The 27,787-nt window shown below is 40.2% G+C and overlaps 1 protein-coding gene across 24 annotated transcripts in view; it reads right to left on the reverse strand.

Moving 5' to 3' along the window:
• Positions 1-27,787, reverse strand: part of Mlip (muscular LMNA interacting protein) — a 314,951-nt gene that overhangs the window by 149,797 nt on the left and 137,367 nt on the right. For 12 of the 24 annotated variants that reach the window (XM_076937900.1, XM_076937911.1, XM_076937907.1 and 9 more), the window contains exon 1: positions 6,976-7,140. The exons of 5 other annotated variants lie outside the window; for them this stretch is intronic. In XM_076937900.1, the coding sequence (XP_076794015.1) occupies positions 6,976-7,104 (129 nt within the window). In that variant the 5' untranslated portion in view covers positions 7,105-7,140. Of the gene's footprint in view, positions 1-6,975; positions 7,141-27,787 lie in introns of those variants that run through there. 7 more of the 24 variants (XM_076937917.1, XM_076937916.1, XM_076937914.1 and 4 more) reach the window with 2 other exon arrangements.

Here is a 27,787-nt window from a genome sequence, read left to right on the forward strand (position 1 = left end):
CTCTTGGCTTGTATGTCACTCTGCCTTCTCCCCTACGGTCTTGCCTTGTACCCATTCTCTTCCCCAAACATAAAGCAAGGGGGGCAATTAAACACAAATTTGGAAAAGGAAGCATTTTAGCCTCTGTCTTTAGCTGTATTCAAAACATTCCTTGACGCACTTTATAACATTAGAACAGTTAACCTGTCAACTTGCGATTTTTGTCTATCTCTTAGCAATTTTTCTCTCTCATAATTTTCATTTATTGTTTCATTAAAAATAATCATTGCTGTTACAACTATTTCAGTGGCAGAAGTCATAATTTTTACTTAAAATAAAAGCTTAAAAGCCATGCATTGCAACAACATTTGTCAGCCATCTGGTTAGCTATACATATAGCTACAAAGAGTGCATGAGTTTAGAATAATTTCTAAAGAAACCATTTTCACTTGGCCAGCAAATGATGATGGTCCCTGATTTAAAAAGAAAAGTCTGTACCCATTCTTCTGTCGTGGGAAGTCTGAGTTGTTTCTAGCTTCTGGCTATCACAGATAAAGCTGCTATGAACACAGGGGAGCACGTGCCCCAGTGGTATGCTGGGACATTTTGGGGGTATATGCCCAAGAGTAATAAAGCTAGGTCTTCAGGTAGATCTATTTCCAATTTTCTGAAGAACCTCCAGATTGATTTCCAGAGTGATTGTACCAATTTGCAATCCCACCAGCAATGGAGGAGTGTTCTTTCTCAAAATTCTTGCCAACACATGCTGTCACCTGGGTTTTTGATCTTAGCCATTCTGATTGATGTAAGGTGGAATCTTGGGGTCATTTTGATTCGCATATTCCTGATCACTAAGGACTTTGAACATTTCTTTAAGTGCTTCTCAGCCATTCGAGATTCCTCTGTTGTGAATTTTTTGTTTAGCTCAATGGAATAATATTCAGCTATTAAGAACAAGGACATCATGAGTTTTGCAGGCAAATAAATGGAACTAGAAAATATCATCCTGAGTGAGGTAACTCAGACACAAAAGAATATGCATGGTACGTACTCACTAGTAAGTGGCTATTAGCCAAAATGTACATAATACCTAGGATACAATCCACAGAACTCAAGGAGGTTAACAAGCCAAAGGGCCCAAGTGAGGATGCTTCCATTCCACTTGGAAGAGAGAAGAAAGAAACCATGGAAGGCAGAGGATATCAGAGACCTTGGTGGCCAAGGGGAAAGAGAGGGGGAAAGGAGAACATGATCGGGTATTGGGGGGACAAGAAAGAAGCCCTGGGTGGGTGGCTCTAGAATGTACCAGAGATGTGGGAGGTGAAAGACTCTCAGGACTCAAAGGAAAGGGCCTTAGATGAAATTCCCAACAATGGGGGAAAGGGAACTTGTAGTGTCCACCTCCAGTAGAAAGGCAAGGCATCAAGTGGAGGAATGGGGTTGCCATCCCACAATCAAAAACTTTGACCCAGAATGGTTCCTGTCTAAAAGAACTGCAAGGACAAAATAAAGAAGAGACTGAGGGGAAAAAATGGTCCAGTGACCATCCAAACTTGGTATCCATCTCAAAGGGAAGCTCCAAGGCCTGACGCTATTACTGATGCTATAGTGTGCTTACAGACAAGAGCCTAGCATGGCTGTCCTCTGAGATGCCCAACAAGCAGCCAACTGAGACAGACACAGATACTTACACCTAACCAATGGACTGAACTCAGGGATTCATGTGGTTGAATTAAAAAAGGCTGAAAGAAGCTGAGGAGGAGGGCAACCCCATAGGAAGACCAACAGTCTCAACTAACCTGAACCCCTGAGATCCCTCAGACACTGAGCCACCAACCAGGCAGCATACAATAGCTGGTCCAAGGCCCCTGACATGTATGCAACAGAGGACTATCTGGTCTGGCCTCAGTGAGAAATGAGCCTAACCATCCCAACCATCGAGAGACTTGAGATCCCAGGGAGTGGGGAGGCCTGGTGGGGGGTTGGAGGGGTAGGGACATCCTCTTGGAGATGAGGAACTGTGGGAGGGCAGGCAGGAAGGGGAAGTAATGACTGGACTATAAAAATAAATAAAAGTAATTAAAACACAAACAAACAAACAAACAAAAAAACAAAAACCACTTTAGTTCTTAATGTTACGATTTATGTGACTTAGAGGGTGGTAGAGTGTCTCCTATGATTATAACTGTTTTTCTTCTGGTCAAGAAGCACCATCTAGAATCTTTCCATGGACCCTAAGCATCTTATAAACATATGCTTCCCATGATCTCTCTCCCACAAAGGAACATAAACTCTTCTACTGGACAATCTTTCTCCAAAAGAAAGTATGGTGTATTGAAGTTCACAACAGGCACCTTCAATTCCAAACACTCTTTAGCATCTAGCACTGTTGATGGCTGAAGCAGACATCATTTCATTTACCTTTCTTACTAAAGAAAGTATTACTGCAATTCCTCTGATATGAGTCTTAAGATACTGCTTTTAAAATAAATAATATAGAATTAATAATCTCTCTTCCCGATATGACAAAAATAGTAGATGAGCCCACTAAAAGTTTGGCAAGACACTTAATGACTTAACAGATCCACCTGCCAAGGACACGCTGTGCTTGGTCACATGTACACAGTAGTGCTCCTAGTCATTTACCTTCACAACATCTGCTGAATGACCTGCATTGTTCTACACACTGGGAGACATAGCCCCTACCGTCAACCTGGCATGTAATCTCAGGAAGGAGATTCCTTCACAAGGTGAGTGAAGGAAAGGAGAGACAAGACTGAGGAGCTGAATGGAGGCTGCTTGGGAAACTGCTCTCAGATTGTACCTGGTGAAGAATCACTCTTGGGGCTTTGCACTCTCTGGTCCTGTTTCTAGAGACCAACATGAGGATGCAGTTATTATTCTGTTTTCATCTGGGATGACTTTGCCTCTCTGCTGATGAGAAATGCCAAGAGGATGGATTCTTCTCTCCTGGGGTGACATTTGTTTCTAAATAATCCAAATCAAGTTATCCAAATCTATGTATACACAGTCTTCCACGCAAAGTCTTATGTCATTTCAACAATCTGGGGGAGTCCACTAAGACACAAGCTTGACTTTGTACAGATTGAGTATTAGGTTGCACCTGCATTTGCCATTACTGCTATGGCTTCTCTTCCCCTCGTGTCTTCTCATGGGTAAAAATATATTATTGCCCTTCCTTAATTAAAGTGTACTGGAAATTTCTATGAACTGATCAAAATATAAAGCCTGAGTTTTTATGTAACTGGATATTCAGATGAAATAAATATGACCCATCCACAGAAGAATTTGAAAGAGGACTCCAGATAATGGTTAAAAAAAAAAAAAAAATTCTACATCCAGAAGTTGTTAACCATTTCCACATCTAGAAGATTTTGTTCTCTCTCTCTCTCTCTCTCTCTCTCTCTCTCTCTCTCTCTCTCTCTCTTTCCTTCCCTCTTTCTCTCTCTTCCTCCCTCCCCGACTCCCCTCTGCTAAATCATTTATCAGTATGGTTTCTGACAGCCAAGATTTTCCTCTGACCTTCACACATATACCACATACCACAATATATGTGTGTGTACACACTCACACACAGGTACACACACACACACACAGGTACACACATGAGGAGAGTGAGAAAAGAAGAGAGGGAGAGATTTTTACATAAAGCAGGGTGGATGCTTAAGGTGCTACACTGTCTGCTTGGAATTCTTCCCATAAGCTTCTCCCTGGATACTTCTGTCCGCTTAACTTTCCGCAACTCAGATCATGTGGCAGATATTGTATGTTATGTCATGAGAGTAACAATTTTCAACACAGGTCACTCTTCACAAACTCACTACCATCTGGCTTCCCTGACGGCACAGGTCATGAGGAGCCTCCTGCTGTGCATACATTCCCTTCTTACCTGGGATTTCTATGTAGTACTTGTTGCCTGGCATTTACAGTAGACAGCAAATTCTTTAGCATCTGGCTCCCCGGTTGGCACATCATCACAGAGACAATGGAAGTTTCTCACTTATGTTCCACGAATACCTCTAGCACCTACAATAGTGTATGTCACTCCCAAAGGCCAGCATGTGTTTATTAAATAAAGGAGTGATGGTGTAGTGTAGGTTTCTGCTTCAAGAAACTCAGTGTCTGCAGGATAACAGGAGCTAATCACTGTATTCTTTGTTTTCCTTCACGTTAAAGATACATCACAAAAATTACCCTAAGCCCAGTGCCAAAGCTTTGGATGTTTTAAGAACCCAGGAGAGTAATCAGCACGAAAGTGGTGTGTGTGGGAGCCTGGGGACATGAAGACAGATGTGGAAATCTCCCTTGCTCAGAATCAGACCTCCTTGGCAGCTCTGCTTTGACACGCTGGCCAACTCAGACGCTCACCCAGAGACTAGATTTCACCCTACATATAAAACATAGACATGCTCCTTAGTGAGCTTTATGAGGCTGCTCCTGGTATTCAGTGTCTCATCTGTTGTGATTCTCTCAAAGAATCAAGAGAATTATGTTCATGAGACAAGAAAGAAAAATGAGCCTTGGAAAGATTAAAGGGCTCGCAGACTAGCGCCCAGTGTGGGGATTTGTATGTGCACCTGCCTGCCAGAAGCTGGGGTCAGGTTGCCTTTCTTTTGTTCCCCATTTCTAAAATTTATCTTAGACATGCTCATTTACTGAACAGTGATAAGGAAGGTAGCAGGAGATGACAAATTACAGCACCGTAGCCAGCGGGGAGTTTATTTTGAACATGATTCCTGCCCAAGAGAATTGAGCACAAATGAATATTTATCTTAAGCCCTGGTAGTCAAAGAATAACTAACTATATGCTCATAGGACTATACAGCTATTCATAGATGTTATGCTTAGTGTCTGTGTGTTTCATCCTAGCTGTGAAAGAAATTCATATGGTTTTGAAGCACAGCTTTAAAGTAGAGAAGAGCTCACGCAAGGATCAAACTTCATGGGCTTTGATAAAAGTTCCAAACTATTATATACAACTGTCTATGTGAGAAGTGCAAAATGCACAGCGACCAAAGTTCTCAGCAAATAATATTTATCTTAAAAGATATCTAATGTAGGGCTGGCGAGATGGCTCAGAAATTAGAAGCACTGGCTGATCTTCCAGAGGACACAGGCTCACTTCCCGGCACCCAGCTCACAACCATCTACAACATGACTTCCAATGACTCTGGCACCCTTTTCTGGACTCAGAAGGCTCCATACATGCACATGATATATAGACATACGTATGGGCAAAACGTCCATGCACATAAGATAAAAATGTAAGGTAATATATGATCCCTATGTTTGATTTTGTTGGTTTATTATCTGTGCTAATGGAAATAATGATGTTCAGAATGAGACCCAAATTCTAAATCAATCTACTATTAACTAATGTCTCCCGAGAGTTTAATTGAAATGACATTTAAGCCCCTGGTAGATATTTTACACACAAAGAATAAACACGTGAGGCTTAGCAAAAACCTCCAATTACCACAAACAGCACATTTCTATGGTTATGGTTTATACCATTCCCCTTTTACTGACCTTAATGTCTTTACTCTGGAGTAGAAAGGCAAATTTTAAGGATCACCATTTACACTGAAGTCTCGTTTTGTATGAAGATGTGTGCATTAGTAACAATTCGGCAGAATGCGTGAGAACTTGCAGGTGAATCAAGTCACACTAGGGTGGTCTTTGCTTTTGGTTTTACTAAATACAACAGTTGCTATGCGTCTTATAGCCATGGTTAACCAGCATGTTCTCGCAACCTGAGAAGCATTCTAGAGAGAGAAAAGTCAGGCAGTCTTCCATAGATACAGAGTTAACGATGACTCTGTTACTTTGCAACTGTTGCCTGTGCTTAGTGGGTGTTGTTTGCTGCTGGATAAGTACATTGTGTGTATTTACCCCAAAAAAAAAGAAAGAAAGAAAGAAAGAAAGAAAGAAAGAAAGAAAGAAAGAAAGAAAGAAAGAAAGAAGAGCAGGTACTGTGTGTCATCTCACTAGTTAGATGTAATTTGACCCTCCTCTGTCACTCTCTTTTCTCTCACCAAGTCAAGTGATAGAAAGTTGCCTAAGTATAATCAGAAACAGATTATATTTCAAAGGTGAGATAGCAAGACATAAAACAGAAGAGGACATGAGAAAATGTCTTTCTTATTCTTTTAAGGTGCATAATGTACATATAAAGCATTAGTAATACATACATACATACATACATACATACATACATACGGTACATAAGTAATAATGCTCCATATAAAAGAGAGTTCTGAGCTAACAGAATAACATTGTTTGAAGGCATTTTGTACAACATAAAAGAACTAAGAGAGTGGCCACCTCACCTGGAGCGGAGAAGTCAAAAAGGCCCTCTTACACATTAAACTGGCCCACAGGTTAAAACAAAGATATTATTAAAAATTTATGAGAATGGCTCCTTTGTTTTCAAAAACAAACCAAGTTATCTGACTCATAGTGCTTCTATAGTAATTGAATACAAATAGACATAGGCTATCCCAACCTGAGCCTCATCAGTGAGCACTCAGCTCTGGATATCACCTGTTGCTGTTACTATATGATGTGGTACAGAGTTTTACAATCAACTAGCAATTTAACATTGAGAGTCCAATAAAAGCCATTACATACCTATGACATTGGTATCAGATATATTTCAAAGTACTTTTCTTTAAAAATCACTGCTTTGATATCTCTTTATTTCCCAATTAATCTCTATTTATTTTTCTTGCTTTGATATATTTGCCTTTATAGGTCTGTGTTTGAACAGACTTTATTCCCACTTACATTTCCATTAGTTGGTAAGGCAACAAGGTAAATCAATTGTCTTCCATTCTTCTGATTTTTAATTACTACCAAATTCTAAACACACAGTTTTTAAAGACACCTTAGCTTTTTGGCATTTTTAATTCAATCATTATTTTATTTAAAAAAATATGGAAAGTTCATGATAGAAATATTTTTAAAGTCTCTTACCAGTCCTTTGAAAGTATATTGTGGTGTTAATCTTCTTGTCTGAGAAGGGTTAGGGATACAGAGCAGCAATCTGTAAGCCTCAGACTCCAGTAGCTGCCCTTGCTGTATCATGCCTAGATATATATACATGGTGGGTTACTCTTATCAGCATGACTGTGTAGGAGATGGGTGAGCTTTCAAATATGCGAAAATAAGTTCTAAAGGTCCTAATGGCATTTGATTGAGCAATCTGTAGGCATAAAAGAATTCAAAACACAAAGGAGCACTGTTGGAGTGCAGAGTTGGTAGAATGTTTTGTTCTAAAGATAAAATGCCTTCTTTATTTCCAGAGACATTGTGATCCAGAATGCACCATTTGAGTTGTCTTAATATACTTACTTGTATAATTAAAATATTTTCCAAAAAGTATTCAAATTTTAATTTTAAATTATTTTTAAAATAATTGTGTATAGCCTTGAAAAATGATGCTGGAAAAGAGATCAAAATTCATTTCTCCTTGGAACATTTTATTTAGGGAAAGAATAAGTTATCATTAAATACACTTAGTATTTCTTATGAAAATGCACCCAATATCATCGTGTGGGAGGTTTTCCACTCCCTTACAAAAAATTAACCACTTTAGTTGACACCCAGCTCATTGATAGTCTGTAAGCTTCATTAGACACTGAGATCAATAAGCTACACCAAATAAGGAAAAGCGAGAAGAGAAATAAAGAAACAAATGCATTCATTTTCTTAGAATCATAAGCAAGAACTCAGCAGCCAGCTCTGTCACTGATGAGCAGTATGACCTCGGACAGATTACACAAAGATGGTCACAGCCGTGATGTCACAGGTCTGCCTACAGATGCAACCAAGCTCATGGGGCATCACCTGGCCACAGTGTCCCCTTCTTATCCTCTCTCCTGTCAGCTGTTATTAGCATCAGAGTTACCGTACACATTTCAATGGAACATCTTATCCCACCGTCTACACTCTAAAGATAATCAGTATAGGACCTCCTACTACTCAAACCATTGGCTTTTCATGCTTTTGAAAAATTCTATGCTGTGGATATTTCAACCCCTTTCTGTTGAAATCATCCTCCAGAACTTGTCTGACATTCTCTCCTTGGTTTTCTTCCAGAGACCCTTCTGAGTGCCTTCCTCCTAGAGACAACACTGACATGCCACCTACCTGCTTCTAGCTTTGAAGGTCTTTCCTGCTTGACTTCATATGTTCTTCTCCTGAGGTTCCAACACTCATAAGAGATGTGTGAGTCTCACAGTCCATCCTGACTTCCACATCTGCCCTGCCCTGAGCTCCAGCTTTTCCTCTGTGATATTTTAGCTGTAGACCTTCATATGAAGACCACAGTACAAGGGGAGCCAGAAGGGCATGAGTTTTCCAGAAAAGCATGAGACGTGTGACCCTGATCAATTTTCTTTACTTTTGAAAACCTCCATTTCTTAATCTGTTTTATTAGGTCATTCGTTAAAACGACCTCAGAGGCTCTGTCAAACACAATGACAGTGACAATGGCAGAGTGCCTGGTACATGGAAAATATGTCATACATGTTAGATGATTAGTAATGATTGCCCATGGGAGATAAATTTTGACATTTAACTTACAGATAATTTCTCTGTAGTTTCTAGGAAGAGGTTGTTGCAACCTTCTGGTCTAAAACACCACATTTTAACTTTTTTGTTCCCGTCATATGAAACAATAGATTACAATTCAGGGGCAATTTTAAAACATTGTTTTTAAGATTGAATGTCACTGCCTCATTTAAAGATTATGTCCTGCAGCCACCCTGATGAATAGGTAGGGCCCTACGGTCAAGTTATAACCACTGAGCCATAATAGAAGTAAGCTTCTTTAAAATGGCATGGCATGGCATGCCCACCTTTATCTCACCATGTATCCTGGTACCTGAAACTTGGTTGTGGTCCAACAGCCTTTGTAGAGCCTAAGGAGAAGGCTTTGTTCTAGAGATAACAGGCTGGTAATGAACAAGATGTAAAGGAAGAAACCACAAAGAATCTCAGAACTGACCATGCCATGATGCTATCACCTATGTGAAGGAGAAGTCAATCACTTCCTGTTGTTTTATCTCTTGCCTATGGCCATAGCTAATTAGAAGTTAGCTAACAGTCATTTGATCACTAACTCCTGCCTACCATGCAGCCTTGGGTCCAGCCAGGATCATCTTCTCATAACTTCACTCTGTTCTTTCTCTTTATGCTTAGTCTGCTTCATTGTCTTGTCACTTCTAACACTTTCCTATCTTAGTCTACTAAAAAAGTATTCATATATTCATGTGGGGGCCACTCAGATTAAATATCTTCTTCTCATGTGAATACACTGAGGCATTTATATTCTAACCAATCTCACCAGTAATCCACAGAGGATCACCTCATCTCTTGAACTACTTCATTAACAGGGAGTGCAAGAAAAAAAACCAGCATGTTTCCAATGCTTTTGATGTAAGATGATGCCCATGATGATAGAAGCTTATGGCAGTTATCTACGTTATGGAAACAAGAAACACAAAATGAACCTGGGCAAGATCTATTCCCTAGAGACTCTACTTTTCACCACCTCCAGGAATGTTATCATATTAAGAACTCATCAATAGATAAATCTATTCATTAGGTAAGAGCCTTTGTGATCTAATCCTCTCTTTGAATTTCATCATAGACTTATTCCAAGGACCCTAACGTCCAATTTACTAATCTCCTGGGGTTCTCAATTCCTCAAGTAGATAGTTAAGATTAACCATCACAGAAACAAAGTAGGACAAAGAAAAACGCAAATTGGAATATAAATCCAGCAAAGCCTGGGCTAACTGAGAAGGAGTTCCCTAATGGATATATCTCTTAATATGTGCTGGTTTGAAACATTGTCAAATAAAATCATATCATACCCAGCCAAAGTATTTAATGCTTTACCTAGTATAGGTTGTACAAGCATGCTGATAACAGAGAATATCATTCTGCAGCTGAGGTATCCTGAAAAGAGGCACCAGGCAGAAACTTCCAACCATATACTGTGTTGCATTCGCTCAACAGCTCTTTCTCAAAAAGGACCAGGGTTCCTTACCTCTGTGATCACCATAGTATCTATACTCACATTCCAAAATACTAATTTTAATATTAAAAATACATATAATCTATTCTTGCTAAATATCTACAGAACCCTGTAGCAGCATATTTTCCTAGCAAGTTGGGAGGAGCTAATGTGGGAAGAGAAAAGAGAGAAAGAGGAGTAAGGAGAGGAAGAAGAGAAGGAAGAGGAGGAATTATAGGAACAAAGATGGAAGAGCAATGGAGAACCACACTTGTATCAGGAGCAGTCCTGGGTAACAACTTATATCTAGGTTAGTTAATTGGGAAACACCTCTGATTGTGCGGGCATCTTGTTATTGAGCATTACCAAACATATAAAGCCTTTGGATAATCTAAGCATTAGAGTCTCATTTCTACAGGGCCCACATGTATGGCAGGATGGTCTGGGCTCAGCTCAGCCTTGAGAAGACAGTATGGAAGATTGGCAGAGCCATTTCCCACACTGGTGTCTCATAGGTGGCAGCAGCAAGAACACACTGCTGCTCATGACCTCAGGCCTAGCCTAGTCAGAAAGATGGCATCTGATTAAGAACAAGCAAGATTGGGAGCCACTACTTCAAATATTACCCTCAACAGAACCCTTCATTGTAGTTTCTTCTAGGTCTGACCTAAGAAACACGATCTTTATCGAGTTCAGGAAATTAATCCCCTTGCACCCCAACAAAGGTGTTCAACAGTTCCTTCATAAGAAAAAAAGACTTCTTTGTCAAATATTTATTTTCTTCTCTCAGCAATGGGCACTCAGAGCATAAGAGTTAAGCCCCCTGCATGTTTTGTTGTGTTTTTGTCAGGTAAGCCTATATGATGGCTACTACTATGTTAGATGTTACTAGGGCTTCCAGATACCCTCCATCTGAAGGCCAGCAAGCAGGAAAACACAGCCTATTTACCTGTTATTCATCTGACACCAATACTGCAAAATCACTAGAAGAGAACTCTAACTGGGTTCCCATTTGTGTCATCTACTTTGTTCTTCTGTCTTCTTTGACTTTATGCTCACTTGGGGGTCACTATAAGTCTCAAAGTTTTCTGTAAGTTTTGTATATCTCACTGTTTCAAAGGGTAGAAGGAAACTATATTAAAAAGCAGACAGATTTTCATGCTCTTCTTTATGTCCTCTCCAGCTATATTCCCTCCATTGTATTCTAGTTACAAGAGCTGGAACAGGATTTCAGGAAAGAAGGAAACTGGACACCAGAAAATAACACATCAATGCGGTGTTGAGGAAGCACCCAGGATGCATACTAAAAATTCTTGCCATTGTAAAGATAGTAAAACAAATGGCAAGGCAGTCTGGGGACTCCATAGGGCCCACATTGTTCTCATCCTGCCCTGTCTGCCTGTGGGTGGGACACGTGTCTGTATTCCCATGATTTGTATGTTTAGTTTAGCCTGGAGATAAGCAAGGCTGAGCAATCACGAGGTGAGTTCACTTCATGTGCCTTCTGCTGTCTTCCTTATCTCTGTCTACCCACTGCTGCCCAGAATACATCTTTATGGTAATAGATCCACTTTAAGAATCACTCCCATCTGTTCCCTGGTACAAAGATAGCTACTTCAAGAGATGTTTTCCTTTGCCAGTTGGTGGAGGAAGGTGGTGCTGATGGGGTGACATGCAGTCTACAGAGAAGTCACCTCAGTGTACTTTCCATCTATAATCCACCATTGGCATGTTTTGGAAATGTTTGTGTTTAGATGTTTTCTTCATCCTCCTGAGTCAGGCGGCTTTGTCAGAAAGTCAAACTTCAAAAATGACAAACTGCTCTGATCATGCCAGGATGGTTTGGTTGCCAGGGAAACCACTTTAAAGGGAGAGACAGATCTATTCGTGAATTTATAACTGAGAGAAGAAATGGATGCTAAGTTTCCAGGTCAAGCCAATTTACTTGAAGATACATTTGGAGGTCCATGGGTGGCAGAAATAAGGGATACATTTTCAGGCCATAGACATAACAAAAATCATCTGTTAATAAAAACTTATTGGTGTTATTCTTTCTTTGTATTGTCTTTGGAAATGTCTTTATTTAAATTCCAAACACAAGGCAAATATATTTCCTGGAAGACTGTCAGGGTTGGAAAATGACCAGAGCTCACCACCAAGGCTCACACTGTTGAAGGCTCCAATGGACAGCGCTGGTGGGATCTGAAGAAACTGAAAAAGTGCAAATGATCCACAGGTGCTCTCAGGGAGCTGTCCAGCATGAAAAAAATATAGAGGTGATAAGATTAGAGACTTCATTTTGCAAATGTTCACAAGAAGTAGGCCAGAGTGTCCTCCAAAGTAGTCACAAACATTCAGAGCAAACACTGAGAGCTATCTAACAGCAGGCTTCAGATTCTCACAATAAATTTTGATAGCAAGCCAAAGGAAACATATTAAGTGTGTATGACCTAAGCAATATAAGAAGTTGCTTCTACAAGAAGATAAAATAATCCAAAGTTTATAGTTCAAGAAATAAATTACTTATTTATATTTGTTATTATTGTCAACACTATCATTATTATTAATTATTAATACTATAACATTAGAATCATGACCATCATCACCATTATTATCTTGTCAGCTAAGTCACCAATGCTCCTGTGTAAATAACAACTTTTCTTTTTATGTTTCTATGTGCTAGGACTTGTAAATAAATACCTCATTAAATGAGCCTCAGGATTTGGCAAATGTTTGTGTGAAGGGTCAAATAGTGAACATTCGTTGAACCATACTATCTCTCTCCCAGTGACCCATTGTTGCAGCCTGAGCTGGTCCACGTTTGGGGGCCAAAATGTCTCGGACCGTTCTGTCAATGTTGGGACCTGCACTGCCAAAAGCCTTGGGGGCTAAACTGTTAGAGCCCATACTGCCCCAAGCTGCTCCAGTCCACAGGTCGGGGTTCAGCAAGAGAGAGAGTGAGGACGGACTTGAGGAATGGAGACCAGACAAAGTGTGATTCAATCCCATTTATTCTTCAGTCTCTCTTCTTCTTTCCAAGTCCCTAGTTCCTAGTCCCCAGTGCCTCCAAGTTCCAAGTTCCAAGTGCTAAGTGCCTAAAGTCTAATAATTCTTCTTCTGAGTTCTCTAGTCCAAGTGTCTTCTTCCTCAATGCCTAATTCCTACTCCAAGTTGTACTCAACTCTTCTGTCTGCCTCTTGCCTTTTATATGTCTCACTTCTAAGCCACGCCTTTAAGTCACACCTTTAAGTCATGACCTTAGGCCTTGTCTCTAAACCTGATCTCTAAGTCACACCCTTAGGTCACACACCTTTAAGTCTCACACACCCAAGGGAAGATCCTGGGTATCTAAAACAAGATGTTATCGGCGTGTGCTCAGCTGTTGTAGGCTAATGTAATCAAATCTCTTATCAGGGTATATGGCTCAAGATGGCTGCAAGGATGATATCCGCCTTCTGTCAGCTCCCGACAACCCATCTCACTGTGAGAAAAACACAACCTAAGAAAACATTCCAGTAAACTGACTGCCCTGTGTTCAATGTAACTACGTGCCTGGTCACAGGCCAACAACAGAGCAAACACATGTGTCACTGAGCATACACACCCATCAAATGGCAGGCCCATATATTCAATTCCTCCAGGGCCATTGAAGTGACAGGAAGTCATCATATAATCATCAAATACTAAAAAGCTTGAATTTGAAATTCCACTGGCATTTTCAAAAGACTGCTAGTTTGAACCATTTGTCCTTAGGTAAGTGACTTCACATTGCCACGTCCCAGGTTCTCCATCTATGGAACAGCTGCTGGCCCAAAAGAGTGCTTTCCAACTGGGAATTTATGTCTGATAGTGATCCCTGCTCAACATTTAAAACTTTAACCAGAAACTATAATAGAACTAAATTCAGCAGAGATATTTGAATAAGTTCTATTTTGGAGGATATTCAAGTCTTCTGTTAAACCACACGCTCTTTGCTTTGGTTCATAAGTTTGAAAATTACTGGAGCAGATGATCCAAGAATTCTATGAAACTTTGAGATTTAGTAACTCTACAGATCACCCTCACTGTGTGGAAATTACTCCACACACTGACATGACAGAGGTCAAAGAAACTGCACAGACTATGAAGTTCCTCCATACCACTGTGTACAGCAGTTGCTGGAAAACCATGTCCACCATTGTATATCAACTCTATCACAACAGTGTTTGTATCACTGTTATTGTACTGACATAACACTATTTTTGCTACATGGCAAATGTATGTAATTCCATGTGTATATATTTAAATATATTTGTGTGGTGTTGCAGCTCGTGTGTGGGTGTAGGTACTGTTGGGCTGCTTGTTGAAAATGTGTGTCTGTCCTGCAGGTGGTTGGAACCAAGACTCAGGAAGAAGCACAGGAATTTGACTGAGATCACTCCACATGGTACTGGGCAGACTGTCAGATGTCGAGCTGTGAGAAGTCATAGAACTCGGCTCCAGGCATGGGGATATCTCAGTCTGAGGTCTTGTGGGGATGGAGTTCTTGGGTCCGGGGTGTCCAGGCAGAGTTGGCTGGCAGGAGACCAATGATCTCAGCCCTTGGGCTCCCAGACGCTGCTGAGAGACTGCAGAAGGACTGAGACAGAAGGCATATGAGCTGGACCCACCCGCAGCTGAAAGGGGCAAAGGAGAGAAGCTCCAGTGGTGCCCCGTGGGGTAGATGAGACTGTTGGTCAAGGCGACTTGCTTGACTGGGTCATTGCTGGCTTGGCTAGCTTGCTTGAGTTAATAGGCCTCTGTGACTGGAACATAGAGAAGTCCTCCTGCGGGAGATGAGGCAGTGGCTCATTGGTTGAAGGCCCCCTCTACTGTTCTCCACAGTAGAGCCCAAAGACAAGAGGAAGTCCATGGTTTCAAAAGGTTTGTTGTCATGAGAAAAAAGTGGGTGAAGCTGTACCCTGTGTCCTCATGGGGGGCCTGAGGTTAAATATCTTTTGCAAGGTGGAGGGTCTGGGAAGGAATGCTTAATTGGTTATACCCTCTGGCCTTTAGATATCTCGTTAATATGAAGATCTCTTGAGAATCTGGGGCCAGTAGTCACACCCTCTACCTGTGCTATTGTGAACTAAGGCCACAAATCTTTCTTTGGGAGGGGCTGTGGATAAGTGAAATGAACCAGGGCCCAGGAGCAAGGCCGAACACCTACTGTCCTATTAGGGTATTGGGGTTCAAGGCCTGTGCTCAAGCAGATACCCAGCTGCCTCTCACAACCCATTGCCCCACATATTTGGATTTGAAAAATATTACAAAAAAATAAGTTCTACAAAGCTCACCTGACTTTTTAAAAGAAAGTAGTACTTTCTTAACTACTAATATAACAGTAAGATTAAGGAAGATGTTTATAACATTGAATAGTGGATTATTTTTAAACGATTCAATGTCAATCATTCTGGTGACTCATCTTGGTTGCCCTCTTACCACATCAATAATCAACTAAAAAACAAGACACTGGGCATACTTGTGAAGTATTTTCCTGATTGGATTATTTGAGGTGGGAAAACATAGTTTAAATCTGGGCAATGCATTCTGATGGCAGCCCACATAAATGGATATGGAAGAGGGAACCTTTTGACTTTTGACTGCTTGTCCTTCCTCTCACTGGCAAGTTCGTCTACCCTGTTGTTGGAGCATTCCTTCACTGGTACAAGAACCTATATCTTAAGGATTCCAATGTAGACTGATGACCAACAGCTCTCTAGGAATCCTCCTGGGCCCCAGCAGTATATTAGGGACTTCTGAGACATCATATATATTAACTCTATTAGTTTTTTCCTTTAGAGAACCATAATACATAAACTTATATAAAAAGTACAAAATGTACCCGTTCTTACTTCCATCTGAAGACCATAGTCTATGTTATTAGTAGGCCTTAAAACTACACATAACATAGCATGAAACACTATCCAGCCAAAAGAACTAGGTCCTTTCCTTTGATTCTGCTTCAGTCTAGAAACTCTAGAGGCAATATTGCCAATTCTGAAGAGACAACAGTGTCAGTGCAGGTAATAAACGGAATGCAAAGAACAGGAAAGACAACTGTAGAAGTTCCCTTTGGAAATTGGGTGCCACTTTACTCTTAGTTCTCTTGTAGGTATGTTGGTCTAGGTCCTAATCAAGTCATGTGAAGAATTTCCAGGCTGACAAACCATTAACGCTTCACTTAGCTGCAATTTCTCCTCTGAACACTACCTTGGTGGATTAGCATCACAGAACATAAGCTCAGATGATGTCATTCCTGATAGACAAAGAAATAACTGGGAACTGAAGAATTAGAATTAAAAGTACAAAACAGTGAGAAAATTTTGAAAACTTAAATGTGTTGAACTTTACATATTATGAAACAATAGACAAAGACTATAAGAGTTGTAACATGGACTTGAGGGCTAGACCATGGCAAGAATTACCCAAGGAGAAGAGGCTGAGCCCCTAGAGGCTCCCACGTCTGAAGATGAAGTCCACACAGGGCTCCCACTGCAGGAGAGGATGGTTGTACTTTACTGGATGGAATGTGTTCATTTGTCGGGAATGCAATGACTTTTTTTTCTATGACTTCTTGAAAACATATATTTCCTCCTGTCTTATAAGCAAGATTGATCTTAAAAGGCTTCTGCCCATATTTCCCAAAACACCTGCTCCCACTCACCATTTCACCACACATATAAATGTTTAGTAATTTCTCTTGATAAAGAATGCTTGCATTTAGCAAGTACATTTATATTCAACAGAAAAAGTTGATAGTATTCAATTCAAAGGCCATCAGAAAGTTGAAGAGGCCTTACCTATCAGATTTTTTCCCTTAAAAGCAATAGAGATTTTATGCTTCATTTTCTGTATCTATAAGTACTCTATAAAAAATAAATAATGTAAATAAATTTTGTAATATTGTGAGTGAATGGGTCCTTAGGGATAAGTCAAAATGTGTAACAAAATAGTTATAGAAAATATAGGTATGGATTATGATGCCTCAACTTTTCATCCAAAAGTCTTCTAATCATGACAGATTTTATTCCCTATAGTACAATTAGCAGTGACCATAGACATTTTAATTTTTCATCAGGGAGAGTTATCTAGTGGGTAGAAAATCATGATATTTTGAGACATCCAATGACACATATGATAACCCCTGGAAAACAAACAAACAAACAAACAAACACACACACACACACACACACACACACACACACACACATCATTAACCTAGAATCTCAATAGTACTATAATTTTAAAACAGCACAGAACATTATTTCTGTAAAAAAAAAGAAACAAATGAAAATTGGAACAATGTTGAAATTTGATTTGTACAATTATGTGAAATTCAAATTTATGCTGAGCAAAATTTTACATCATTCCCTGAATACCTAACTTGGAAGACTTTGAAGACTGCTTATGAATGTCAAAGGCATGCATGCCAGAAGTGCCTGCATCAGCTCTGTGTGAGTACGTGTTAGGAATCTTTCTGCCTCAAACACGTGTACACACACATACACAGAGAGTACACAACTGGTGCCTATTACTTCATAACAACTGTTTCCCATACAGTTGTGGTATCAGAATCATGATGGCTATGTTAGGATGAGGGTGTAGCTCTGTGACAGATTGGTTTTCTAGCAGCTTCAAAGCCTGCGGTTCAATCTCCAGCATTATGGGGTAGCTGCAGGTAGACTAACTTGCTGTCGAAAAGACTGATATCTGTAACTAGCTACTTTTGTATTGCTGTGACAAAATGCCTGACAAGCAACAGAAGAGAGAGCTTGTTAATTTTTGTCTCATGGTTTCAGGATAGCAGCCTTAAACCAGGAGCAGATGGAACCTTTAAAAGCTGAGCCAGGCCTACCATCTCCAATATAGTGCCACCAAGAAGGGACCAAATTCTAAACAATTGAGGAGCCAATAGAGGAAACTCAAATGGATGAGAATCACCTAAAGAAATGTTCAACATCCTTAGTCATTGGGGAAATGCAAATCAAAACAACCCTGAGATTCCACCTCACACCAGTCAGAATGGCTAAGATCAAAAACTCAAGTGATAGTAGATGCTGGCAAGGATGTGGAGAAAGAGAAACACTCCTCCATTGTTGGTGGGATTACAAGCTGGTACAACCACTCTGGAAATCAGTCTGGTGGTTCCTCAGAAAATTGGACATCACATTACCTGAGGACCCAGCTATACCATTCCTGGGCATATACCCAGAAGATGCTCTAGCATCTAATAAGGACACATGCTCCACTATGTTCATAGCAGCCTTATTTATAATAGTCAGAAGCTGGAAAGAACCCAGATGTCCTTCAACAGAGAAATGGATACCAAAAAATGTGGTACACTTATACAATGGAGTATTACTCAGCTATTAAAAATAATGAATTCAAGAAAATCTTAGGTAAATAGATGGAACTAGAAAATATCATCCTGAATGAGTTAACCCAATCACAAAAGAACACACATGGTATGCACTCACTGATAAGTTGATATTAGCCCAAAAGCTTGCAATACCCAAAATACAACTCACAGACCACATGAAGCTCAAGAAGAAGAAAGAAGACCAAAGTGTGGGTACTTCGGTCCTTCTTAGAAGGAGTAACAAAATACTCATGGGAGCAAATATGAAGTCAAAGTGTGAAACAGAAACTGAAGGAGGGGCTGTCCAGAGACTGTTCCACCTGGGTATCCATCCCATGTGTAGTTACCAAAGGTAGCAACTGATGTGGATGCCAGAAGGGCATGCTGACAGGAGCTTGATATAGCAGTCTCCTTAGAGGTCTGCCAGAGTCTGACATATTCAGAGGCAGATACTCACAGCTAACCATTGAACTGATCAAGGGGTTCCCAATGGAGGAGTTAGAGAGAAGACTGAAGGAGCTGAAGGGGTTTGTGGCCCCATGAGGAGAGCAACAATACCAACCAACCAGAGCTCCCAGAGTCTAAACCACCAGCCTGGGAGCACATAAGGAGGGACCCATGGCTCCAGATGTATATGTAGGGAAGGATGGCTTTGTAGGGCATAGGTGGGAGAGGAGGTCCTTGGTCCTGCGAAGGCTGGATCCCCCAGTGTGGGGAAATTCTAGGGCAGGGAGGTTGTAGTGGGTGAGTGGGTGGGTGGGGGCACATCCTTACAGAAGCAGGAGAGGGGATGGGATAGGGAGTTCCTGGGGGGGGGAGGGGATAACATCTGAAATGTAAATAAAATATCTAATAAAAAAATAATTTCAAAAAAAAGACACTCCAGACTCCAGATCTAAACTGCATTATTTTAATTGACTAAGAAGACATTAGGGCTCAACTAAAAGCAAACTATTTTAAACAGAAAAACAAGGCTAGGGTTGACAATCACCCTATTGTGGAGGCAAAAGGACTGAATATTTTGTTGGGGGGGGTGTTTTGTTTTGAATTTTCTTTATTAGAAAATTGGAAACAGGCTCTGTGTGTGTGCATGTGTGCACACAATTTTTTTTATTCTTGAGTATTCCATGCAAGCATACAATGAAATATGACCTATCCACCTTCCATTTTTCCCTCTAACTTTCCCCATATGTCCCTAACATGTGCCCTGATAACCGCATGTCTTTTTGTTTTCTTATAAAGCAATCTTTTACCCCCTAGACACACACCTCCTTAGTTCCCTGTTGCCCCACACCTCTAACCCCACACACCCTTTCCCTTTGCTCCCTACACCTTGCCAAGGTTCAGAGAGTATCAGAATTGAGACAGAAAAAAAGTAGGAGCTGGAGGCTGGGATGTGAGAGATGCCATCTTCTGAGACATTTTTAAATCTAGTTGATTCTAAGAGTCATTATCTATAATATAGCTGTTGTGTAGAGGACAGCACATACATCTAATACATTCTCATGAGATACAGCACTCTGTATGATGCTGTCATGGGCATTTTTTCCTTTAAGGACTGAGGGAGTTTATCATCAGTGGAAAAGGTGAAGCAAACCCTGAACGCACACAAGAATCAGATTTCCTCCGATGATTGATGAACTTTGGCAACACTTGTTTATTATGCTTTTATAAATGCAAAAGACAAGAACCGGTGAATTAAAAAATAAATTAAAATTGATGGGTCATTCTGCTTGTCTTACCTTCTCTAAGACTAATGCTTCGAAGTTAGGAGCAGGGTTGTTTGAACGAAGGAAGATACTGTTAGCATGGATAAGTAGAAAAATTGTCTATGGTGGTGCACATGGACACTGAAGGGTTTCATTGCTGTGAGCAGGTTCAGCTCAGGACTGGAGACAAGGCACTGGACTGAGGCCAGCTTCTTCTAGATACTATATTGACAGCATAGCTTTGTTGCAGCATCATAATTTGGGAAATATTCAGGTTTCACAGCAGTTCACACAAGGTAGTTTAAGAATACAATGAAGTATGCTCAGTACCAATTTCTGTTTAAGAAAATAAACTCAATATTGGGCTCAATTCAAACTTCATCAAATCCTTCAAGTATATTTGATATTATGGGAAATTATAGTTTATTTAGGGAATATAGTTTGAGGATTTTTTTTTCCTGAGAGACTCAAAAACTGAGGTAAAAGCATTTTGTAGGAAGGAGCATCTCACCATCAGAGCTATGCCATATGAGCCAGCCACAAATACAGGCCAGTCCCAAAACCCAGGCCATTCTACTCTCTTGGCATTGATCAAAACAAATACATGCTAATACATCTGCCCTTGAAAAATAAAAGACATGAACTTGAATCTTACCAAACAAAAATCCTGTGGCCTTGGGACATAGGATCAATAAGATTAAATGCAATAACGGGTAGTTTCAAATTCAAGCTCGGCCAGTGCAGGTCCTAATGGTCCTCAAATCCTGAACACAGGTATTTCAGCCCTGCTGACCTGTTGCTATGCTCAGGGAACCTTTTAGCTTTTAAAAATTAAGTTACATGATTCAGCATGCATCTATATGGGAAAAAATCTATGAATTCATATAATCTTTAAATTCTTGCTCCTCTATTCACTCAATGCCCCATAGAAATAAAGGTGGCTTCTCTGAAAATAAAGATGTCAGTGTTATACTTTTGCTATGGCAACACAATTTACTTCTTTTAAATTCACCACAATTTGACTCTAAAATTTTTAATTTCCTGTTTTTGCAGGTTGCCCCCATGTAGTTCAATTTTTCATATAGCTCTTAATTACAAAAGAATACATCAAATTACTAAGTTATAATCTATAAGAATGAAGTGTGTTTATTTAGAAAGATGAAGAGAATCCCTTGTGGTGGGTCAGTAGTGTCCTCTGCCATGCTGAGGACTTACAAAAAAACCTGAATGATTAACTGAAAGGTGAGTTTTTGCCTGAGTCTGAACACAGAGAATGTTCAAGTTTCAATCCATGTGTTCAACGGCAAACAGAATCATCTCCCAGATCTATATACACATCAATAAAAAATATGATCTCTTTTTCCCAAGGTATGAATGTTTTACTTAAATATGCACATATATTCTTCTTTATGAATGTATCATGTAAAATGTGTGTATAAGTGAAGAATTTCAATGAAAGACTAAAACTGTGTGTGTACTTACAGGTTATACAAGCACTGCGATCCATGTAACTTAATCTGTTCAAGAGTAGTAGAGTAGTAGCTAATTTTTCTGGCATAAATGTTTTGGAGTTTATGGGAACTGGAAAACAATGCCTACTAACGCTGAGACAACCTGTCCCAACACCTGGGAGCAGGTACGCTTTGGGAGACTCGATCTCTGATGTTCCCATAACCAAGACAAAGAGCTAGAAGAGAGACAATGAATGACATCTGTTTTCAGGGTCCATCGCATTCTGATTTCTGTCCACTGGGGCAGCAAGACTATCTCATCTACTACAGAATCTCAATGTCTTAGTCTTTTTCCTGCTAGTATAACAGAATACCACAGACTTGGGTAAGTTATAAACAACAAATGCTTATCTGACTCAGACTGAAAGGCTGGAAAGTCCAAGACTGAAAGGGCCAAATCTAGCGAGCACCTTCTTATAGCACCATAACACACAAGAAGGAGAAGAGGAGGATGAAGAGGAGGAGAAGGAGGAGGAGGAGGAGGAGGAGGAGGAGGAGGAGGAGGAGGAGGAGGAGGAGGAGGAGGAAGAGGAGGAGGAGGACAGAGAAGGCAGAGGAGGAGGGAGAAGGAGGAGGAGGAGGGAGAAGGAGGAAGAGGAGGAAGAAGAGGAAGAGGAGGGAGAGGAGGAGGAAGAGGAGGAGGAGAAGGAGGAGAAAGAAGAGGAAGAAGAGGGAGAAGGAGGAGGAGAAGGAGGAGGAGGAGAAGGAGGAGGAAGAGGAGGAGGAGTGGACATGAGCCAACAAGAAAAGTTTGTAGGCCAAGCCTATCCAGTCTTACTTCTACTAAGAGTAAGTGGATGGTACAGTCCTGACAATCCAACTGCCTTCTAAAGGTTCTACCTGTCAACACTGTTAAGAAATCAATTAAATTTCAATGGTAGTTGTGGGATATTCAAATCATAGCATCTAGAGAAAATATACACACATGTATAAACACAAACACACACATACCTTTCACTCCCTTGTATTTTCTTCAGAGGAAACAAAGCATTGCACCTAAATTCTCAAAGCATCTTGCTTAAACTAAATATGTAGTGTACAAGATATATTATCCCTTAAAATGTTGTTTTCTCTTGAAACTAAAGCAAAGTAAACATGAGAGTGTGGCCTTTGCTGAAAGGTCCGAGTGCCAAAGTTGCTCCTGGACAGAGGTGACCAGCAAGCTCAGCCCATCTAGGTGTTCTGCTTTGTACACATTTCTCTCAAGCAGACTTCAGAAATACAGAAGGCCACATCCCACTAGGAACAGGTTTTCAGACACAGGGCCAGTATCTCACACCAGAGAGAGACTTTAAAAATAAATTAATGAATGAAAATGTATTTTCCCCAAAATCATCTGAAAGTATCTTTTCTTATAATTTTTTCACTTAATTGGACCACTAATTGGAAGCATCAGCCTGTAGAAATTCAACATATTTTCACTTAGACTAAGTAGTTTTCAGTATCCCCACAACAGATGTAAGCATGGGGACCCTGAACTTGGATTCTCTTCCTTCTCTCTGCCTTCATAAACAGCTGCCCTCCCCCTGCTGTGAAGAATCAGGAGAATGCAACAGCTTTTAAAAGTGGTCATCAGAGATCTGGATACATTCTCTGCTCCTCACACTTTCCCTTTTTATCAAATGCCATTTCTATTGTTAAACATCTTCCTTCTACAAAAGCACCCACCTCTTCTGAGTCACTGAGTCATCAGAATGAACTCATCAACAGATATTCTAAACCCAAATCTAGCTTCAGTAAATTCAAAACTTTTACCTCCTCTTCAGTTTAAACACTTGGGGGTAATTCTTTAACTTCTTTTCATGCTCTTCCCTCACAGACTCAGAAGCAGTAAAGTTCAAGGCTGTTTGGAGGTTGGGCATGTTAGTAACGTCCTTCTGGAAACCACTCTTCCTCTCCTCAGTTGCATTCATTGCTTGCAGTTTGTTATTGACTGAGCACTCGCCCAATGACAGACATGGTCCTACATCTGGGGAAACAGTAATGGGTCATAGTGGAGACCTTCTATATGAAATTAATTGATATGGAATGACAGACCCAAAATGTGGCCAGTGCCACCAACCTATGGGTTGGGGTCCTGGACTGACTAAGAATGAAAGGGGAGCTGAGAATCACCATCCATTTCTCCCTGCTTCCTGACCACAGATGCAGTGTGATCACCTGCCTCAAGCTCTTGCCGCCATGCCTTCCCCACCATGATGGTCTGTAGCCTCATACAATGAGAGAGAGAGAGAAAAAAAAAAAAAAAAAGCCTGCCTCCCATAAGTTCTTTAGTCAAATGTTTTGTCCCATCAATGCAAAAAGACAAAAGTGAACTAAAATTTTCCACACATACTCGTAGTAAGTGAATTAAGGGAAGAAAGCATTAGAATTCAATTTTAGATATATTGGGTTAGAAAGACCTTTCAGATGTCCAAGAGAAACGGCTGAATAAGGAGTTGAACGTAAGTCTGGTATTCAAATGCAAGGTGTGGATTTATAAATGGTGTGGGCAAAATACAAGGAGTGTTTATAGCCTTGAGATTGAATATAACCAAGTAATAAAAGTAGTTAGAAACCAATCCTATGGGAGCAGGAAGCTGAAAACCACAGTGTGTCTCCAGGGCACCTTCAGTAGCTCAGCTTATAGGATGCAGGATGGGAAATTGAGCTATGGAACCTCACGCTGCAGTGAGACATCTCGGAGAGAACACAGAAGGCCTGGAATGCAGCCTAAAAATATCTTCTTTAGAATTCCAGAGCAAGAACAGAAGCTATGAACTTCTAGACATCTACATAAGGCAAGGTGAAGCTTGATTCATTTAAACAGTGCCTCTTGGAGGTGGAGGAGGAAACTGAAGGCTTTGAGCAGAGGCTAGCACACTGGAAGCATGAATACGAAAATGGACATGAATAGATGCCTGTGTGAGGGTAAGTGCTGGTAGGCAGTTCCTTACACAATGACCTTTTCAAAGGAAAAGGATCAACACTTGGCACGTTGAAGACTTCTCAGAGAATACTGCAGCTGTGCTTTCAAAACTGTTCAGACTCGCCCTGCTGGCTTTCCCTGCTTAATCTCTTGGATTGCTTTTGTTTACCTGTATCCTAGCTATAAATAAGAAACCTGTCATTTCCAAATATTCCCCCACCGAATTCTGACTTCACCAGAAATAGCAGTGATGATCACAGTAAAATAATGAGCATGAAATTCAAGCTAGCATGCACCTACTGCTTACTGTATGCAAAACGTTTCCAAGTACCTTCTCATTCTGCCTTTATAGAAACCATAAACTAAACACTAGCATTATCCACATTGTAAAGGGGAGAATTCTAATGCTGGACAATGATAAATTCACCTTCACCAAGGTTGTGCACTAGGCAAATTATAGGCTTGGCACAGTCCAGGTCTTTTGGACTTCATATCGCTGTGATATTAATCATTAGGGTGCAGTGTTTCTTAGGGCTACTCCTCTCACAGGTGACACTGTGCTGCTGTCATGAGGAAGACTGAAATATCACTGTCACTCATCTGGCTCTGAGCCTCAGTTGTTTAAGGGGCCCTCATTTGGAGCCATGATTCACTAGAAACAAACAGTGTGCCATGAGTCTAGTTTCCAATGAGAAGCTGTCTGAAGCCCAGATACGGTGCATTTGAAGTCACATCTAAGTTATTGGGCCTTCTAAGAAGCATGTATTTCTGACAAATGTGAAGTCATTCAAAAGAAGTCTTTGAAGACTCCTCTCAAGGGGCCTTCAAGTCTTGGTATACATAACTTTGAGACAGAAAATAAATGAGGCATAGAAAAATTTACAAAAATTCACAGTGGCTGAATGTTTGGAGGTTTTGGTCACTAGTCAAATGTCCCCTTGATGCTGAGATTAAAACAGCTTTTATAATAAGCAGGTTACACTGCACACAGTTAAAGAAGTCACACTTGGGGAACAAGCTAAGAATCTCTAAAAATATACTGATTTTTCTTATCCTCTGAAGAACTCAAGGAAGAAAAAAAAGCCTAAATTTGCAAAGCAAAGAATATTTTTCTCTTCTTACCTACACAAATATAAAGAGATTCCCAGCTATCCATACATGCCCATGTCCCACCACCCACCCACCCTGCTCAAAGACACTGAGAACAAGCAAATCACTCTGGGATGTATTCACAGGGGATGAGATAAATCTTCCTCTGCCCATCTCATTTTGCTTCCAGCTAGGTAATGTGACCCTGATGGCAGAGCAATGCCTCCCATAAAAGCTGCAGGAACATTCAGTACCATTTATTATTCCAACAGCCACTGCTGCTCACAATCAACACAGCTGATGATCTCAGTACTGTGCAGAATTCTTAGTCTTAAAGAGAAGCATCCAGAGCAAAATAGATGATGAAACTCCCTAAGTCAAATCCTAAGCTTCACCTGAAGAATAGAAGATTATTTGTAATATCAGGTACCCGCTACCAAGATAGGAAAAGGAGAGGCAAGGGGAGGAGGAGTGAAGGGAGGGAGGGAACTTAGTTTAAGGAAAGACAAAGCAGGGAAAAGCAGAAGCTCTCATCTCTCTATTTTATAATCTAAATTCACAGCTAAGACTACATTAAGAAGTTAGATTTACATTTACATTCTGAAACCTATTTTAAGACCTTTTGATTAAAATCATGCTACACTTAAAGACCCAAGCTATTCCTTAAAATATAGAAAAAAAAATTAGATGTATAATCTTTTAATCTAATCTTATGTTTTTTAAGTCTTTGCAGTTGCAAAAAATATATATAAATGTAGCACAAATTTGAAATCTAGAAAAAAGTTACAGCTTAATGCAAAATAACTTTTCTAATTCTTCATGCTCATTCCTGTACAATGCCCTACCTTACATAAATTCTTTTCCATTTCTCATTAGATATAAATATATTAAGTTATAGTGAAGGGGAGTGAGTCCCAATGAAGGCACGCTGTCCACAACTATTCTAGCGTCTGTTCTCTGCTGCCGTTCATCACAAACAGCAACTGTTACCTAAAATATAACTAATATGACATGCAACAAGACACAAAAATACACAACTATCACTGAGTGACAGTGTAAAGGAGGCATACCTATATCACGGAACTCGCAGTCCAACTTACCACCTATACGGAGTCTGGCACGTGTCAAATCATCAGACATCAAGAAAGCAGCGGTTACGATGACAAGGTCAGTGTCAGCCAATAGTACTTATTGACAGACACCTGCCTGTGTCAGCTGCTGACACTGATGAGCTGCAGAGATGACAAAGCAATCTACGAATTACAACCCCCTTCACCTTGCTCAGCCACAACTCTGAACAATGAACCTGCTATTTCAATCCCACCCGAACCTGACAACCTGCTCAGCCTCAGCATCGTTTTGAGAGGAACTCTGCCTAGGACTAAAGAGTTCCATTGTGAAAGTTAGTACGGACCTAGCAAGATTGCTCAGTGGGCAGAAACCTTTGCCATGCCACACTGGTGACTTGAGAGCAGCCCATGAAGCCCACAAGGGGCCGGATGTGGTAACATACATGTAATCCTGCAATCGCATGGCATGATGGGAAGTAGAGATGGAGCTGCTGAGAAACTCACTGGCTAGCTGATCCAGAGCACATTGGAGGGCAAAAATATAGGAGATACCCCTCCTCAGAAATATGAATGCGGAGAACAACAGTCTTATAAAAGTTGTTCTAATCACTATGTGAGTGTCATGGTATGCCTATACTCCAAAGTCATACACTGATAATAATAATAATAAATAATAATAAATAAAAGCATTTTCAGTTGAAAGCGAATAAAGAGCCTATTCTGACTTGGAACAACAGTATCACTCTTTATATGTGTACCAGTATATGTTAATGTGCACAAAAATTGTTATATGCATATGTCCTATGAAAATGATAATAGAAATAGTCTTTATCACGAAAACAATAAAAGTTTACATTTATATCAGCTCCTATAGTAAATTACATTAATGGTTTTCCTAGAGTTATGTTAAAACTACTGCAATTATTTCATGGATGGGGAGAATATATTTGCCATACATAAAAATCAAAAAAGTATGTAAGAGTCAAAGATATGTTTAAGTTAGCAAAGATTTTCCTCTTCTGTGTGTTGTCTCTTCATTCTGGTTTCCTTTGCTGGACAGAGAGTGTTTCCTGTGAAATGTGTGATAAGAAGCGGA

Source organism: Arvicanthis niloticus, chromosome 7, assembly GCF_011762505.2.
Source record: "Arvicanthis niloticus isolate mArvNil1 chromosome 7, mArvNil1.pat.X, whole genome shotgun sequence".
NCBI lineage: Eukaryota > Metazoa > Chordata > Mammalia > Rodentia > Muridae > Arvicanthis > Arvicanthis niloticus.